Genomic DNA, 16,841 nt, shown 5'->3' with positions numbered 1-16,841 from the left:
CTGGTGTGTGGTTTATCGTTAAAGTTTGAGAACCTATTTTGTTTAACTGACATTACTTGGATTCTCTATACAAATTTGCTTATTGTGGGCGCATCCCCCCCTCTAGAATGCCATCATGTTTGGCAAGAAGAAGCACAATGATGTTCAGTTCTACACTGAAGTTGGAGAGATCACTACAGATTTGGGAAAACATCAACACATGCACGATAGAGATGATCTTGCTGCTGAGCAGGTGAGTAGAAGGCTTTATTTTGTTATGCTTACGTTTTCTGTTAAATCTAAACTTACAGTAAATTTCAAGTGATCATCCTAAGAGAAGGGGAGGCATGTGTGCTGTTGAGCTTTCCATAGTTTATGAACTGAAACTTCATTGTTGCGATAGGCTTCTAACTTCACAAGCCTTGACAACGTGTATGTGCAGCATTAGCTGCACATACACAGTACAATGGTGTGACTCAATCAGATCATTGTTTCGGCATGTAAAACCCCAGAGTTTAATTATTCACAGTCACCCTCTCTATACAGAATATTTTTGTGTTTGAGTGTTCCCAGGTATCCTTTCAGGTCTGAGGTAAGGAGGTGTACGGATTTCGCATTTTCCACTGCACACAGAATAGCTGAAGTTGTGGCATTCCTGATTTGCTGTTATTGTTGTCCCACAGGCTGAGCGAGAATTACGTCAAAAGCTCAAAACTGCCTTCAAGACCTTCTGTGAGAAAGTGGAGGCAGTTACCAAAGGAGAAATTGAATTTGACACACCTTTCCGGGACTTGGGCTTCCCTGGTGTACCCTATCGCAGCACAGTACTCCTTCAACCAACCTCGGGCTGCTTAGTCAACTTGACGGATTGGGTGAGTGTGCAGCTCTTTTGGAGATTCTGGCACAACATAGGCTAAAGTCAGTCAATGAGCACAGTCATTAGAGTGCACTTCAGTGCTGTGTGTCACCTCCTCTGCCTTTGTCCTGCCCTTTCCATGCTGTATAGTGAATTATGTCATTTGAAGTTAGGAGGCTCTTTTGTGTGCCGCAAAATACTGTTTACCCAAAATATGGATGCTAATCACAAAAGCTGGGTGTGTTGGCACTCATTTGGTGAGATAAATTAAAATGCAGATGGGTCATTGGTAAAGCACGTGGCCTGTTGAGAAGAGAATCTAATGTCACTCTTTGGTTCTGCTCTAAATGCTGCATGCTATTGGCCTGAATGAGGAGAGAACCACGGGCGCCCAATTTTGGTTCGGCACAACCATATGAAGCCAAGGAAAGCATACGGGATATTACAGCAGCCAATGGCTTTTAGCCAGTGGACTTCATAAATGCACTCACTGTCAGGGTTCCCATAGAGCTAATGCATTTTTGTGACTGATTTTGCGGCCAAATCTATGCCCCAAAGCTAGATTTTTCTAAATAAATTGCTCATTCCGAGCCACGCCTCCCAATCTTAGAGGCCGCCTTGTTGGATTTTCCACTGCCCACTCTATAGCATCCAAGGTTAGGAGGGGCACGCTATCAATAGGGGGGCCTCTTCAATTTTCAGAGTTCTGGCAGCCAGACTGCAGGAAGTTAGTTCCGGTCCTGATAGGAAGTAGTGTGGCTTGGGATCCCAAGGCATACCTGCTAACCCTCCCGATTTGCCCGGGAGACTCCAGATTTTTTACTGAACTGTCAGATTGTACGATCACTGTCTTATATCTCCCGAAAAGTGGTATCTGTTCGCACAATAATGGTTTTTGTGAAACCGGCACCGCGGAATCTACAGCCACATCATAATCGTCAGCATCGCCAAGACTGGCCGCTCTAGCACCATCGGTATCATCGACTATGCAGCCAACTATGGTGCCTAGTAAGCCGACCAAAGCCAGAGCCAATGTAGCTCTTGCATTTCATGTGTGCCTTCCGCTGTGGTGCATCTTGTTGCTGCTGCTTGTGTGTATGATTAGTGTTGGCTAGGCCATTTGTGTGCGGTGCACCATGTAAAGTTAGAATCCTCATGGGCTTTATGCCATCAAAGCCCAAGAAAAGCTATTTGCAGAAGTTTTTGCGATCTTGTACTTCTGAATTCCCATGCTTTTTGACATCAAGAAGAGAAGAACATTTTGCGTTTTGTACAACATGTGGATGTGACGTCAGCGTGATTCACAGTGGCAAAGGCGACTTGAATCTGCACATTTCGTCAGTAAAGCATCAAAGCTATGTTCGCACCGCTGAGCAGCAAGGCAGGATAGTGAAATTTCTCTGCAACAACTGCGACGACAGTGTGATACAGTGCAGTCCATTTATCAAGAACGAAAAATCCAATAGTTATAACCGATCATCGCTATAGACCGTTTCATCAGGCGAGGAGGATAGGGCGCGCGGAGAGCCTTTCCTCCTCTCTGGCTTGGGCGATCCGGCGCGGCGCTGCTTGAAAGTATTGCTGTCGCGTGCTGCGGAATGATTTTGAGATGTTTTAGATCTTACTTTGGGAAATTTACGCCATGTTCGTTCATATAAGGTCGTCAGGGAAGCCTTTCGGTGCATCGGCAACTACTGTAGGCGGAAATATGTCTTGGGGGCGCAAAAATGTGACGCGCATAATCAGCCACGGTGTACGCGCATTATCAGTCACGGTGCGTGTATGAGTTGTTTACTATTTTGCTTATATTGATTTTAATTCAACAAAGAAAACCGGCGTTTCTGTATTACCAGCATTAAATGGTAAATGAGCTCACTGTCTGATCGATTAGCGTAGGGAGTAAAACATAAAACATACGAGCGTATGCTCGTGCACGGCCAACCTAAGGCAACCACGAAACATCTGAGCGGCAGGCGCTATCAAATATTTGTGATACACTGGCATCGTTCTGACGCATTTCAAGTCTAGTGTGCTTGAAATTACCATATGTCTACGCTAGCCTTGCTGCATGAGGCCCATGGCGCTGCTCAACACAGTGATCACTGCGGTTGGTGAGCCAGCACGATACATACATAAGCTGTGTGCTTCGGCATTGCCTTTTTGGCCTGTATACAGGCATCGTAAATGAGAGGGTTCGCATAAAAAGAATGCGATGGCTATTTTTGAGCGCAAAATTTCTGTAATACGTGTAAGTACGTCGTAGAGAACTGAACGAACACAACCGAAAAAAAAAAAATTCGGTTATCATCTTCTTTCTCTAAAAAGCAAGTTAAACGGGCTAACGCCGCACAACGTTTATAAATATACAACTGCTGATGCCGCATGCTTGGACCATGCGCTATATAGAACAAATATACCTGTAACCCAGCACCTGCTACTGCATAGGACGCTCGTGCAGTTCGTCAACGGTCGCTTTGCTGGACATGTTTAATTCAGACTTTAAGGTATGCTGCTATTACTAGCCAAACTATTTTATTCATGGGTGGAAACCTCATCCATCCAACCAAGTTGTCACGCAATGTAACCTGCATCGAACAGTTTGAACGTTTGTCAAAGTATAACAGCACAGCTCCTATTGTAGCAGAACGGTGCCCACGCTGTTATGATCGTCGCATATTTTTCATGGCTCCTAAGCCGCAGCTTAGAAATAGAGGATAATATTGCAATAAGGTCACATTAGTGATTGGAGCATTCACAATTATACAATTGATCTTCGAGGCTGATTGTAGGCTCAGATATGCGCGCACACATCGCGCTGCGTGTTCCGTCCACCTCAACGCCAGCAGAAATTCCGGTCATGACGCCTTAAACCACTTCAGCACGTGTCACAGAACCGTTTACCACACAGAAGACGCACATCATACTAAACAGACCGCACGACCGCGAAAACAAATACCAGAACCTACCGCCAAGCGTATACCTGCCATGCAAAAGACCGCTTTCACCCAAGCCAGTATGGCGCTGCTCATAGGCGGCGCCACTGCATTTATAATATGGCGGCACCTACGAAAAAACTGTCTATATCTGTACTACAGCTTTAAAAAAAAAAGAAACAAAAAGGAAAGGCTGCCAGCATACCTTAGCAGCTCCAGAACCAAATTTGCCACTTACAATTAAGAATTGACATAGAAAAAAAGGCTGTGAAAATAATAGAATAGGTTATTTATACCTCTAAACAGCGCATCAGGTGTTAGGTGTGCTGAAATAGTTCGAAATCTGTACTTGATTTTGCGGAAGTTTCAGGCTGACAATCACGGCGTGCATCACATCCAGCGGCTGCGCGAACACTGGCAGCTATAATTTAGCGTACATGAAATCAATAAGTGACTCTATTGACGACAGTACACTTTGCGTGAATACTGAGATCGCTGTCGAAGGCAGGCCACTGTCAGTCTCGTCGCGCAATGCCGCCATCTGTCATGACAACGATCGCCTCGTCGGAGATTCTTCGCAGAATAAGGCAGCCCTATCTGTACTCAGAAACTCCTCCATCGAAACACCGCCTATTTTATCGCCACTAGTGACATGCTCCCAGAGTTTTGCAATGTCAGTGGCATCCACCGTTTTGGTTTCACACATGGAGGTTTCACCATAGCGCAAGAAGCTCGCTGTTTCCGTTTATCAGCATGGCCACTGGTTCTCGCCTTCATAATCGTGGCGCTCGAGGTTTAGAGAATCGTCTATATCATCGACTGCGTGAGCTGGTACTTTCAGTCTTGCAAAATTTGCAGCTTCGTCTCAAGTGGCACAGCTTTGCGCTTTGTCGGGGCACCTACCATTGCTTCCGCGGTGCATTTCTGCACTCGCTGAGGAAGAGAGGGAGATTGTAGAAAGGGAGCGCAGGCACGATTCGCTTCTCGCCTTATTTATTCTTCGTTTTTTCCCCCTCTCTGGACGCTCGCTGGCGACGTGGATCCGAAGCAGCTTGCCCCATCTTGTGGCACGCTGCGACAACTTCCAATGTTCTCCGTGGCTTTCCCAATCGGTGCACTGGCGGGGCACGCTTGGTAGTAATGGCGGCAGATACGAACTCGCGTAGGCAAATTTTTCTCCCCGTCTCTGTTATGGGGAACTCCACAATTATTCTGCGTGGAAAACACCACCCAAAAGGCAAAATTTCGATTGTCATATCCCATATGCGGTGAATAATGTATCGTTATATGTGGTTTCTTTTTCTGATAGCCCTAATGCACCAGTTAATATCTTGATGTTGACTCATCGTTATAATCGATAGATCGTTATATGTGGTATCGTTATAAGCGGACTGCACTGTAAGTGGGGAGTGTCTGTATACAGGCTTCCTCGTCGAACACAACTTACCCCTTAGTGTCAGCGACCATGTTGGGCCTCTTCTATGGAAAATGTTGCCAAAATGCGACGAGATGAAGCGTTATGGATGTCTACGTACAAAGGCAAGTGCAATTGTAGGAGAAATGACATGATAGGTGTAGAGCACGATGCTGGAGACCATCAAGCACCACGCTTTTGCTGTTGCGGTCGATGGCAGCAACAACACTATTGCACAGCTGTACCCGCTTGCAGTGATGTACTACGACGAGGAATGTTTGCGCATTGAAAGTAGGTTACTCGGCATTCGAGAACTCCACGGGCAGGTGACAGGAAGAAAACTCAGGAACCTCGTGTTGAAGCCAATGGAGACCTTTGACGTGCTCGTGTCAAACTGCATTGCGTTTTGTGCCGTCAATGCAAACGTTATGTTAAGGGGAAAAAAACTGCGTCACCGCAGTCTTATAGGAGGCACACGAAAACTTAGTTGTGGTTGGCTGCTCGTGCCATCTAATTAACCTTGCTGCCGAAAAAGGGGCCGCATGCTTGCCAGCTAAGTTTGATGAAGCCCTTGTGGATATCTTTTATTAGTTGGAGAAAAGCTCTGAATGCAAGGGCAAGCTGTCTGAATTTCAAGAAATGCACAATATGGAAATGCAAAAAATTTTGAAGCATGTACCAACTCGTTAGTTCTCACTAGGCAAGTGCCTGTCAAGAATTCTTGACCAGTGGCAACCTCTGGTTAGCTTTTTCTTAAGTGAAATAAAAAAAAAAGAAGCGGTGCCCATCCCTTTTGGAGTCTTTTAAGATTCTTCGTAGGCCCCGAACCATAAGGAGGTGTAAAGTCCGTCGGAACCAGTCGCAGGCATAAAGCACCAACCGAGAAGGATGCCCCAGCTGCAAAAAAAGCCACTGTTATCCGAGTTTGCAAGTCAAGTCTGTTCCAACTTGTCAAAAAAAGGCTACAGTCGCCGACCGATTTTCCGGACTCCAAAAATTCGGACATGCCCGATTATTCGGTCAGCTTCGCGGCACCGCCATTCTCCCCATAGACCATAATGTATAAGAACTGCCGAAAGTTCGGATACCTTGCAACCTCTCGTCTGATTTTTCGGACACTCCCTTAGCTAACTCGGCCGAGAGCACCATGCACCGACTCTGACCGGTGCATGGTTCGACCAACAAATGGTTCAACTTGCTGAACGCCATTTTTGTTTTGAACGGAGCTTCCTTGCTGCCCCATGAAGTGGCGCTACTAGAAATCCCCGCTCATCATCATCGTTTCTGCCTGGTTAGAGAGAGCGGCTCTGCAGCAGTTCCGGTTTCAGCTTACTAAGCCATGTCAAGACAATCCAGCAGCTGATTTGTTTCCTCGCGCAAGACGCTGCGAGCAGGCCGCGTTTTTCGTTTGTGCGACTAGTGTCGGCACGGTGGTGTTTGCTTTGTGTGCTGTGTCGAGGTTTCGGTGATCCAACGCGGCATACGTAAACATCGCGTCAAGGGTCTAATGGCGCCGACAGTGCCCGCGCAGACTGCGCTGGGGAATGCCGACAAGCGGGTGCCGGGAGGCCTAAGATTTGTCGCCTTCCGATGTGCTCCCTAATGACGCGGAAAATGTTCTGCCGAGACCTGCGCAGTGGTGGCATTGCGATTCCGGACACCGTCTCATTTGACAGTTTCATAGGTGCTGACACTGCTGTATTGACATGCGCAGAACTCGACGACGGCAAGATCATTCGTTAGGTTTCTGCTGCACCGCCGGACGATGACTCCGAGTCCGAAGATGACGCACCATGTGCTACGCTGCCGTCGCATGCGGAGCGTGTACAAGCAGTGACTGTGCTTTCAGCCGCCAATAGTGACCGTACGACCCTCTCCGAGATTCAGGCTTATCTGATTGCGCGTAAACTGAACAGCGTGCAACGGCGCATTCACGATTTCTTCCAAGGCTACTGCCGAGCCCGAATAAGTGCGTGGAAATAAAGGATTTAATTTTTTTTTCTTAATCTGCTTTTTCGGACACCTGTTTATTCGGACATTTTCGCAGTCCCCGTGAGGTCCGAATAAACGGTCGGCGACTGTACCTTATTTTTTGACCTCTGACATTAACTTGGCTTCAGTTTTTTTTTTTTTTTTATAGGTGTGATCCCGCTTTTTCAGAAAGCCAATTGCCAGCCACAACCACAGGCACCTCAATTACATATTCTGCGGCCAGTTCTACTCCAACTCCTTACTGAGCTTTTGACTAGGTTTGTCTTGCCAACTGCTATAAAGGGTGCCCCTTCTCTGCTTGAAGTTCTGTATCAAGACATCTGCAATCAGACGGCAGACAGTGATCTGGTTAATAGGGAGTACTACAGCAGCATTGGTAGAGAAACTTAGTTCACATGATTACACACAATTTTTCACTTGTGTCCGCTCTTCACCACTGTGTGCAATTACATGAGGCACAATTTCCCACTTCTTGAAAACACAACTCTGAAGAATGCAAAGGTGGCCAACCTGAAATTTATTTCACAGGCATCACTCTTGAGTCTTTGTTTCTTTATTCAGAGTATCCCTCAGCTGCTGCCCCGAGATTCCAATGAATCTGCTGAAGAAGCCTTAGATGCTGTCGAAGCTGAGTTTGCCACACTATAGGCGTACAGTCTTCCAGAGGACATTCTAAATGAAGGTGCGACGTACAGTGGTTTATGGTTAGAAAATCGAAAAACACTGGTGGAAAACACGTTTCACCGAGTTGCTAAGGTGATGCTGCATTTACTCATGATTATGCGTAGCAACGCAGAGTATGAGAGGATTTTTAGTACAGTGCGAAAAACTAGGACTGAATTCCGCCCAACAATGGGCAACACACCAACACAACCCTCCAACACCTGTTGCTAGTGAAGGGCCATCAGTCTGGACTATGTTTTGAGCAAAGCTACTCTGACAAATTTTTGAAGCGACCAAAGTCTGCTACTGCAAGGTCCCTGCAAAAGGACTTGTCGAACACTGCCTGAAAGTTTGAACGACCTCCCACCCCACCCCGGTGCAGCCGGCCGTGGGATAAATGTAAACATCCTACCAGCTTGGCACTGCTCAGCATAGCCGACCCCGGTTCTAAGCCGACCCCATAATGTCTGAAGCCAGAAAATATTCGAAAAATTTGCCTCGAATGTAAGCCGAACAAAAAAGTGAGGACAGCGTCCACAAAATGAAAACGGTATTTAATATGAACATCGGGGTGCCTACCAACCGGGAAAACCGGGAATTCTCAGGGATTTTGAGTAGTCTGGAAAAACTCTGGGAAAACTCAGGGAATTTGTGCTTCCATCATGGAAAATTAGCTGTAATTTGATTGAAAGGGTCGAAAGTCGAGGTAATGTTGGCTCGAGTAACAGACAGGAATCGTAATGAATCGTCTTTGAAGCCCTGTCGTTGGTTGGAGGAGCTGCCAGTGTACAGTCAACGACCGACTTTCCGGATTCCCGATAATTTAGACGGCTTCGCGGCACCACCACGTACCCCATAGAGTCAATGTATCAGAACGTCTGAAATTTCGGATGTAAGAACTCTTCGTCTTCCGATTTCCTGGAGGTTTTTCCATGACCGCAGGTCCAAGACGGCATAAATCAAAGCCACCACCGCTGCAATTTTGATTACCTTGCCGCCTCGAACCGGCGCTCTTGCACGCAGATCCGCTGGCAGCCGTAGCCACCACGGCGGCAACGCTAGGCCTAGCTGCTTCGACGTTTGCTATGAAGCTTATTGCCGTTGGATGCCATGTTTTTATTGAAAGAATTTGCTGCTGTCAGCAATGGCACGGACTCCGCCTTTGTGATCCTCGCGATTGGCTTAGAAGCTTGGAAAGCACGGTGCGTTGCATAATGCCGGTTCCCGAAGGTCAGCTTCGCTTCCGTACACAAATGTTACTTGGTGAAGCATATGCAAAAGTATTGCAGTGAAGCATAACAAGCGTGGGAAGGGGCTATTGCCATGGGACACAGTATGTATTCGCTACTTATACACGCGTGCACCCGGTATTTCCTGTTGCAGTACGAGCACCGATATGCCTAATACGTGTACCGGCAGGCCTTCAGAGTGTTTCTGAATGTGTCTGTGGCAGTTTAAGCCCTTAAGGGCAGTAAATGACATGCATTTATTTTTTCCAACTGGCCAATTTTTCTGACGCTTTCGCGGCCCCTAGGGAGTTAAAAAAATCGGACGTGGACTGTGCAGCTGACCAAGAAGATGCTTCAAGTGGTCTGCGCGCCGAACAAGTGGCGGAAGGAGGACAAGAACAGAAAGGACCTACGCATTGAGGAATGAACAGGAAAGGAAGCGTGCTGCCACCGATTTGAAGGAGCTTGAGCTCAAAAAACTGTGTTGGCTGATGCTGAGATGCAGGTGTCCCTCATACAAACCAAAATAAACTCTTCAAAGCAGTGAAATACAACACTGAGGCATAGTGCGCGGCCTGAGAGTATGTCAGGACAGTTGAGGTTTACTTACGAGGTGTTGAGAGAGAATCTCAATTGTGACAAAGCTTGGGCCTCGTACCAATGAGCTTGCTATCAGTTGATAGAAATAGCTCATATTCGAAAATATTTGCTTCTGTATGCATCTCCTTTTCATTCGTATTTGAGAATCTCAGACTTGATTTGCAATTTTTTTTCGAAGACATTTTATATGCTGTGCCTTTTACTAACCCCTTCCTTCTATTCTCTTTTTGAATAACATAAACAATAATCCTTAGTATTCAAATTGGACTAAGTAGTTTTTCTTTAAAGTTTGTCGTATTCTTACTAGAGAGTGACAGCATCGGGCGATATGGTTTCAGCCCGTTTGACATAGAACATAGTTCTGCATCACTCAGGGAAAACCTGGAAAACTCGGGGAATTTGTAAATGTCAACTTGGTAGACACCCTGAACATGCCGAGCTCACTCTACGTCATCATCGCTGCTAGCCTCGTACGCTTGCAAGCTCGTGCATGTGCAGACAGTGCGGCACGACTCGTACACTTCGAAACACGTTGTGATCTTCTCTCTGTTACCGCGCTTATCTTCCTTAGCGCTATCATCTCCACCTTGCGGCACATGCAAAAGGCTTCTCCCATTGCCCCCTCAAATGATGGACATTTTTCTTATTGATGCTGAAGTACCGCCCAGCTTGAACATTTGATGATGCCTCTGTGGCTAGCACGACTTTTCATTTGAAAGCGGCACTATAGTGGCATTTCCTCTTTGGTGCCATTACAATAACACCACGCTACGGGCCACGCAACACGCCGATACGACACAAGTCAAAATAGCGACCTCAATTTTGTACTTCAGTTGGCTACTGGTGCGGCTAATAGTGGCTGCGATACTGACCTTTCTAGATGGCGCCAGCTATGCACCATATATATCATTTTCAATTACAAACTGGCGGATTTTTTAAAATCCTGAAGTACTAAGCCGACCCTAGAGTTTAGTATATGATTATTTGAAAAAAACTGTCAGCCTAGATTCAAATATGGCATTTGTAAAGCACTTTAAGCCAAATTTTTTTTTTGTAACGAGTTTTCCTGGCTGTTTATATTTTTAACACTATTTTTCGGTCCCCGCAAGGTCTGAAAAATCTGACGGCAGCCGTATTTGTTTTAATTGAAGTGTAGAAATGCTCAGGTAAAGGGAAATGAAAGTAGATGAAAAAAAGAACTTGCTACGAGTGAGAGGTGAAAGCATACTCTTCGCATTTTGCAGTGCAGTCCACTTATAACGATACCACATATGATACTGTTGAACCTCGCAATAATGAAGTCTGCTGGGAACCAAAAAAAATTCGTTGTCGCGAAATACCGTATTTACTCACATAATGATCGCACTCGCGCAATGATCACACCCCTGAATTTTGTCTTCAAAATTTGATTTTTTTTTCCCCTTTCCATGTAATGATCGCACCCCGAACTTGTCGCAGCGATATGTCATGTGCCAAATCTAGCTAATGATCGCGCTTGCAATCTGTCGAATGCTGTCATATGCTACGCGAACGACTTTTGAATTCATACTAAGCAGTCTGCACGCACCAAACATTTTTAAGATGCCCCAATTTCATTCTTTTCATCACTTTCCGCACTACCATGAAAAAAAAAGGTACAACCAAACTTGCATTGGCTTTATTACTTGTAGGCTTCATAATGGTTTTGGTCAAAAAAAAAAAAAAAAAGGTGCCTTTCGATTCTTCTTGTCTGCACTCGTGGGCACGCAGCAAATCGCGAGCGGCAACTATAGTGGCCATGTTTGCACCAATATATTAGAAGTGTACCCTATTCATATGCCGACGCTTCTAACACAGCTAAGATACCCACCCACCCTTAGCGGAAACGTGCCACATTAGGATAGTTGTGAAGACAAGTGCCTCAGTTTCCGCAACATGCCTGCCATGCATTTCTGTCACTGACAGCTATGCGCGCCCATCGCTGTTTGTTCCCTCAAAGTGGACACGGCTATGTTATTGTCGCAAACTTGGCGATATTAACGATATTATTTATTACTGATGCGGAAGAAACTGTTTCAGTGCGCGTAATGTACTCACGAGAAGAACATAAATTGCGTTTGGCGCATTCGGCTTGCTCCGCCGGCCGCCATTTTTGTTTTGGTGTCCCGCACTGTTACGGTGGCAGCAGCCTGCTGGTTGAGCTGTTGTCATCCCGCAGCAAACGCAGGATGTAAGAGAATTCTTTTCGTGGGAAATTTAACCTGTGTAATTATCCCACCCCTAAATTTGTGTCAATTTTTTTTATGGAAAAGTGCGATCATTAGGCACGGAAATATGGTAACCAGTACAAATAAGTAATAAGTCAGTAAAACGAACATTTTATGCCAAAATTCGGTTAGCTTGCCTTGTCGACCCTTGCCATAGAGTATGGATCTTCCTTCCATCACCATTATCATCATTAGCCTGGTTACGCCCACTGCAGGGCAAAGGCCTCTCCCATACTTCTCCAACTACACCGGTCATGTACTAATTGTGGCCATGTTGTCCCTGCAAACTTCTTAATCTCATCTGCCCACCTAACTTTCTGCTGCCCTCTGCTACGCTTCCCTTCCCTTGGAATCCATTCTGTAACTCTTAATGACGATCGGTTATCTTTCCTCCTCATTACGTGTCCTGCCTATGCCCATTTCTTTTTCTTGATTTCAACTAAGATATCATTAACTTGCGTTTGTTCCCTCACGCAATCTACTCTTTTCTTATCCCCCAACGTTACACCTATCATTCTTCTTTCCATAGCTCGTTGCGTCGTCCTCAATTTAAGTAGAACCCTTTTCATAAGCCTCCTCATCTTCCTTCACAACGCAAAATGTAGTCCACTGTGACATGGTCATTGTGTGTTCCTTAGAACATCCAAATCTTGTCGAAAGCGTCCAGCACATCCTGTGCGTTGGTCATCTTCTCCCCATGGCTTGTACCCTGGTCCTTGGTGTCGGCAGCATCGCGCACGCTGCTTACGATGGCCTTGTTGCTCAACGCTTTATGAACGACCACATCTTCATCAGCGTGAATAACTGCATTGACACCGTGTCTATTGGGAACCTCACTGTTGAGAAAACAAAGCGTGCCCCATGCATCTGTCAGTGACTCTGACACTACGCTCACGGCAGTGGCATCTGCATTTTCGTGCAAATCTTTTGGTGGCGTCATCCAGCATGCACGTGATGGCACAGAAACCGGCATGGTTGAAACAGTTCAATCACGGCCGCATGTGTGCATGTGTGGCAGCCCCTGCTGCGGCCAGCATCTCGAGTGCCATAAATAAGTCTACGTTGGTGGCACCCTTTAAGTGCAAGTTCAGCGGCAGGAGCCGAATGAGTCGCGTTTTATATCTGCACTTTTACCTTCGAATGACTCCCTCATCAAGTGGTTGCAGCATGGAAGTGCAATTTGGCAGAAAAAAGACCATGCAGACATTAGTCGGCTGCACCTCAACATGATGAGTGCTGCAATTGACCAGGAAAAGGCACATGTGTCTGCCTGCCTTCCTCATGTCACCATCAAAGGCCTCAAGCCAGCTGGCAAATATGGTCCGGATCATCCAAGACTTCCTGTTCGCTGTGTACTGAAAGGGAAGTGCGTGATTTAGTGTAAAGCAGCGGGGCTTTTTACTTCTGCCAAGGACAACATGCAGCTGTTTGTGCCATCCATATTTGCACATAATAGGACAGTTACGTTCCACTTACCATGCTTCCCCCCTTCACATTTTTGCCCTCTAAAATCTGGTCTTCGACCAAAGCATTTCATGAAACAAGCTCATTTCATCAGAGTTGTGCAGTAGAACCTCGCTGATACGTTCCTGTTATGTATGTTTTCCTAGCGCCAATGTACGCAATTAAAATTTTTAAAAATGACCCAATAGAGTTACGCAAATTTTTTATTGGTTCATATGTTCCTGGAAAACATGGATTTTTCCGCACCAACGTTCAGTACGTCGCCAAGCTGTGATCGTATACGTTTTCCGGCCACTAGATCCCACATAAACAAGAAATGTGTGAGGCGCGTGCGATTGATAACAGTATATAGCTGCCTGATGCAGCAGCTTCACCATAATACCCCACCCCCCCCCCCACCTCCGTCTCGCGTCAGAACACCGGCGTGCACAGAGTTTCTCACATCGGTACCAGCAAATCTTCCCCCAAGTCGTCGCACGCGGCATTCACAGCTATCACCATCAAATCCATTGCAATGCGCATCTTCGCCTATCTGTTTCACAGCGCATGGTGCCGTCTGAAGCGTAGTGCATGCTTTTAATAGGCGATAACCGAAATGCCGTTCCCTGCTGCTGGCTTTGAGCGTGTACGTTGTCCGGCTTTCAGATACCATGTAAACAATAAAAGGTACAAGGTGCGCGCAATCAAACTGTATATTCCCGCCTTTCTCGCGTGAAAACAGCGGCGCGCAGTTTCTTATTCCGGTACCAGCCAGTCTCCGCCTGGGTCGTCGCGCACCACATTCACAGCTATCGCCGCGAAGCCTATTGCAATAAGCATCCTCACCTGTTTCAGAGCGCGGTGCGTAGTTCCATTGGTAGCGTACTGCATGGTTTGGGGGGGGGGGGGGGGCATGGGTTGTTGAGGAAACTTTGTTAATCTTGATCAAATCTGATAAAACTGCATATGCTCATTCAGTGTTTTGTGTTTATTTTAAATATCCAATTTATTTCTGCGTATACATAGTTGCCAAGGTAATTAATAATTACCTTGTATTGTTTATTGAAACAATTCAAATTTACCTGCTAAAGGGAAAGTTGCAAACAACATATAGTTGGATACTACAGTGCATGAGGATAGCAACACTGGAAACAGATTAGAAATTGAACACTTATTTGTCATTTTACAGCCCATTGAAGTTCTGTGTTTATAGTATCAATAATGAGGGCAAATGTGAAGGTAATAATGTTTTTCATTGGTCGATCTGAAGCAGTCGCCCAAATCCTGGAGCAAGTGCTCACATTTCACCAATCCGAATCTGCCAGCGGAGAGCTTAAATGCTCCACGGTGGATCGTACCTGAAGTCTGTGCGCACACGTCACACAAACTGGCTTCCGCTCTGTGTGTTTCCATGGCCACCAAAATCAGCGTCCCATAGCGGGATGAAGTGACATATGCTTGTCGTCCCATTTCCGTCCGCATCCGGGCCTACACAGCGGAGCAAGTGAGGGCGATCCGGCACGAAGCGAGTTGATCCGGAACGACCACTGGAAAGTGCAAACGTGCTCCAGGTCGACCAGTGAAATTTGGATGCGCCGCTGTGGTGCAAAAAATCCTGATCCAGATCGATCAGTGAAAAACACCATAAATTTAAGAAAAATGAAGCTAAAAATAAAAAAAAATCTGCTCTCAACATTGCTTTCTCAATACATCTAGCTTTGTACTGCAAAAAACTAGTATCTCTAGCTGTCCTTGATCCAAAGATATTGATACAGCAAACAAGCAAAGGGACCAAAAACCATATGTGAGAAAAATGAAAAGAAAAAGTTACTCAGTGCTATACAGTAAAAGCTGTTTACATATTTACATTCAGAATTTACTAGTAAGCCCCGTGGTAATCTGCTTGCAGCACTACAAGGTTAATGCACTTAGCTTCATATAGCCCCCCCAAAATTTACAGGTGCAGCTGTCCTATTGTTGCCACAAACAGGCAGGCTGAGTGAAACGTTATTGAGAAAAACAGACAACTCTATTCATTCAGGAATACAGTCGACTCCCGATAATTAGAAGCCGCTTAATTGGAATTTTCGGTTAATTAGAAGTGAAGTGCTGGTCCCGTCAGTTTTGCATGTAATTCTATAGAAGAAATCGCTCGGTAATTCGAAGTCCTCATCCAGTAATATTGTTTAATTGGAAGTTAATTTTCAGCCGGGATCCTCGAGGTGACCGTCATTCTTTGGTAGAATGTGCAATTTTTCAAGTGTTGCAACAGTTCCGTGCTCCTCGTTGGTGTCATCGCCACCGCAGCCGCCCACAATGCCATCCTTCTTGGAGCGGTGCGATTATTAATTGCTACGGCTGCCGTGGCCTCCGCGATCAACTCCGGCGGGAGGCGAAGCGGCTCCCGCCGGAGGCCACGCGCGGCTGCCGCGCGTGGCCGGAGCTGATCGCGGAGGCCACGCGGGTGCCATAGGTGCACACAGCGCTGCATACTGGCAGTGGCGAGATTGTGCGAGATTAGTCTTGCAGCGTGCGCAGCGTATGCAGCGTGCGCAGCGTATGCTGCGTGAATATCTCGCCGAATACAGACCGGAAGACATCTTCAATGCAGATGAGACTGCACTCTTCTGTCGGCTTCTACCAGAGAAGCCCCTGACATTCAAGGACGACGACTGTGCTGGGGGCAAACGCAGCAAGGAGAGAGTGTCTGTGCTGATCGCGGCAAACATGACTGGCACGGAACGATGTTGGTTACTTGTGATCGGGAAAGCCGCGAAGCCGAGATGTTTTACAGGCGTGAAGACGCTGCCTGTGGACTATGAGGCGAACAAAAAAGCGTGGATGACGGCCGAAATCTTCAAGAGCTGAATGAACAAATTGGACCGCAAGTTTGCTGCTTCGAACCGCAAGGTGTTGTTCCTTGTCGATGTTGTTCCTTGTCGAGCCAATGGACCAAGGCATCATCAAGAATGTTAAAGTCCTGTACAGGCGGCACCTCCTCGAGCGCATGATATTGTGTATGGATAGCTCCACAAAGTACGAGGTGAGCCTGCTTAATGCCATCCACATGTTGGCGCGAGCATGGGATCGTGTGAAGCAAAAAACAATCGCAAACTGCTTCAGGGCTTGCGGTTTTATGGCAGCTTCTTCGGAGGATGCCTCTGAAATTTCAGCGGAGGAAGCGTCAACAAGCGAGCTTGACGGCACTGATTTTGGTGATGCTCTCGGGGACGTCAATTTTGAAGATTACGTCGCCGTAGACAAGGCGGTCGAAACGTGCGGTGCGCTGATGGATAGCGAAATTGTAGAGATTATTCGGCCCCAGGAAGCGACCCAGGAAAGCGACGACGTTGAAGGCGAGCCGCAACCTAAGGCTGCCGATGTAGCTGCGGGCCTTGCTCTTGCGGAGCGCTTCTTTGCCGCTGAAGGTAACGCGGAAGAAGCGTTCCGCCACATCTACAGCCTGCAGAACTTGCTTTCAGCAGC

The 16,841-nt window shown here is 46.5% G+C and overlaps 1 protein-coding gene across 2 annotated transcripts in view; it reads left to right on the top strand.

Annotated features, from left to right (window-relative positions):
• The window catches only part of dre4 (SPT16 homolog, facilitates chromatin remodeling subunit dre4), a 181,650-nt gene that overhangs the window by 132,778 nt on the left and 32,031 nt on the right, over window positions 1-16,841 (top strand). For both annotated transcript variants that reach the window (XM_075702440.1, XM_075702448.1), the window contains exons 20-21: window positions 107-232; window positions 663-851. In XM_075702440.1, coding sequence (XP_075558555.1) covers window positions 107-232; window positions 663-851 — 315 coding nt within the window. The remainder of the gene's footprint in view (window positions 1-106; window positions 233-662; window positions 852-16,841) is intronic.

The sequence above is a fragment of the Dermacentor variabilis genome, chromosome 1, assembly GCF_050947875.1.
Source record: "Dermacentor variabilis isolate Ectoservices chromosome 1, ASM5094787v1, whole genome shotgun sequence".
Classification (NCBI taxonomy): domain Eukaryota; kingdom Metazoa; phylum Arthropoda; class Arachnida; order Ixodida; family Ixodidae; genus Dermacentor; species Dermacentor variabilis.
This window is presented reverse-complemented; position numbering and strand designations above follow the sequence as displayed.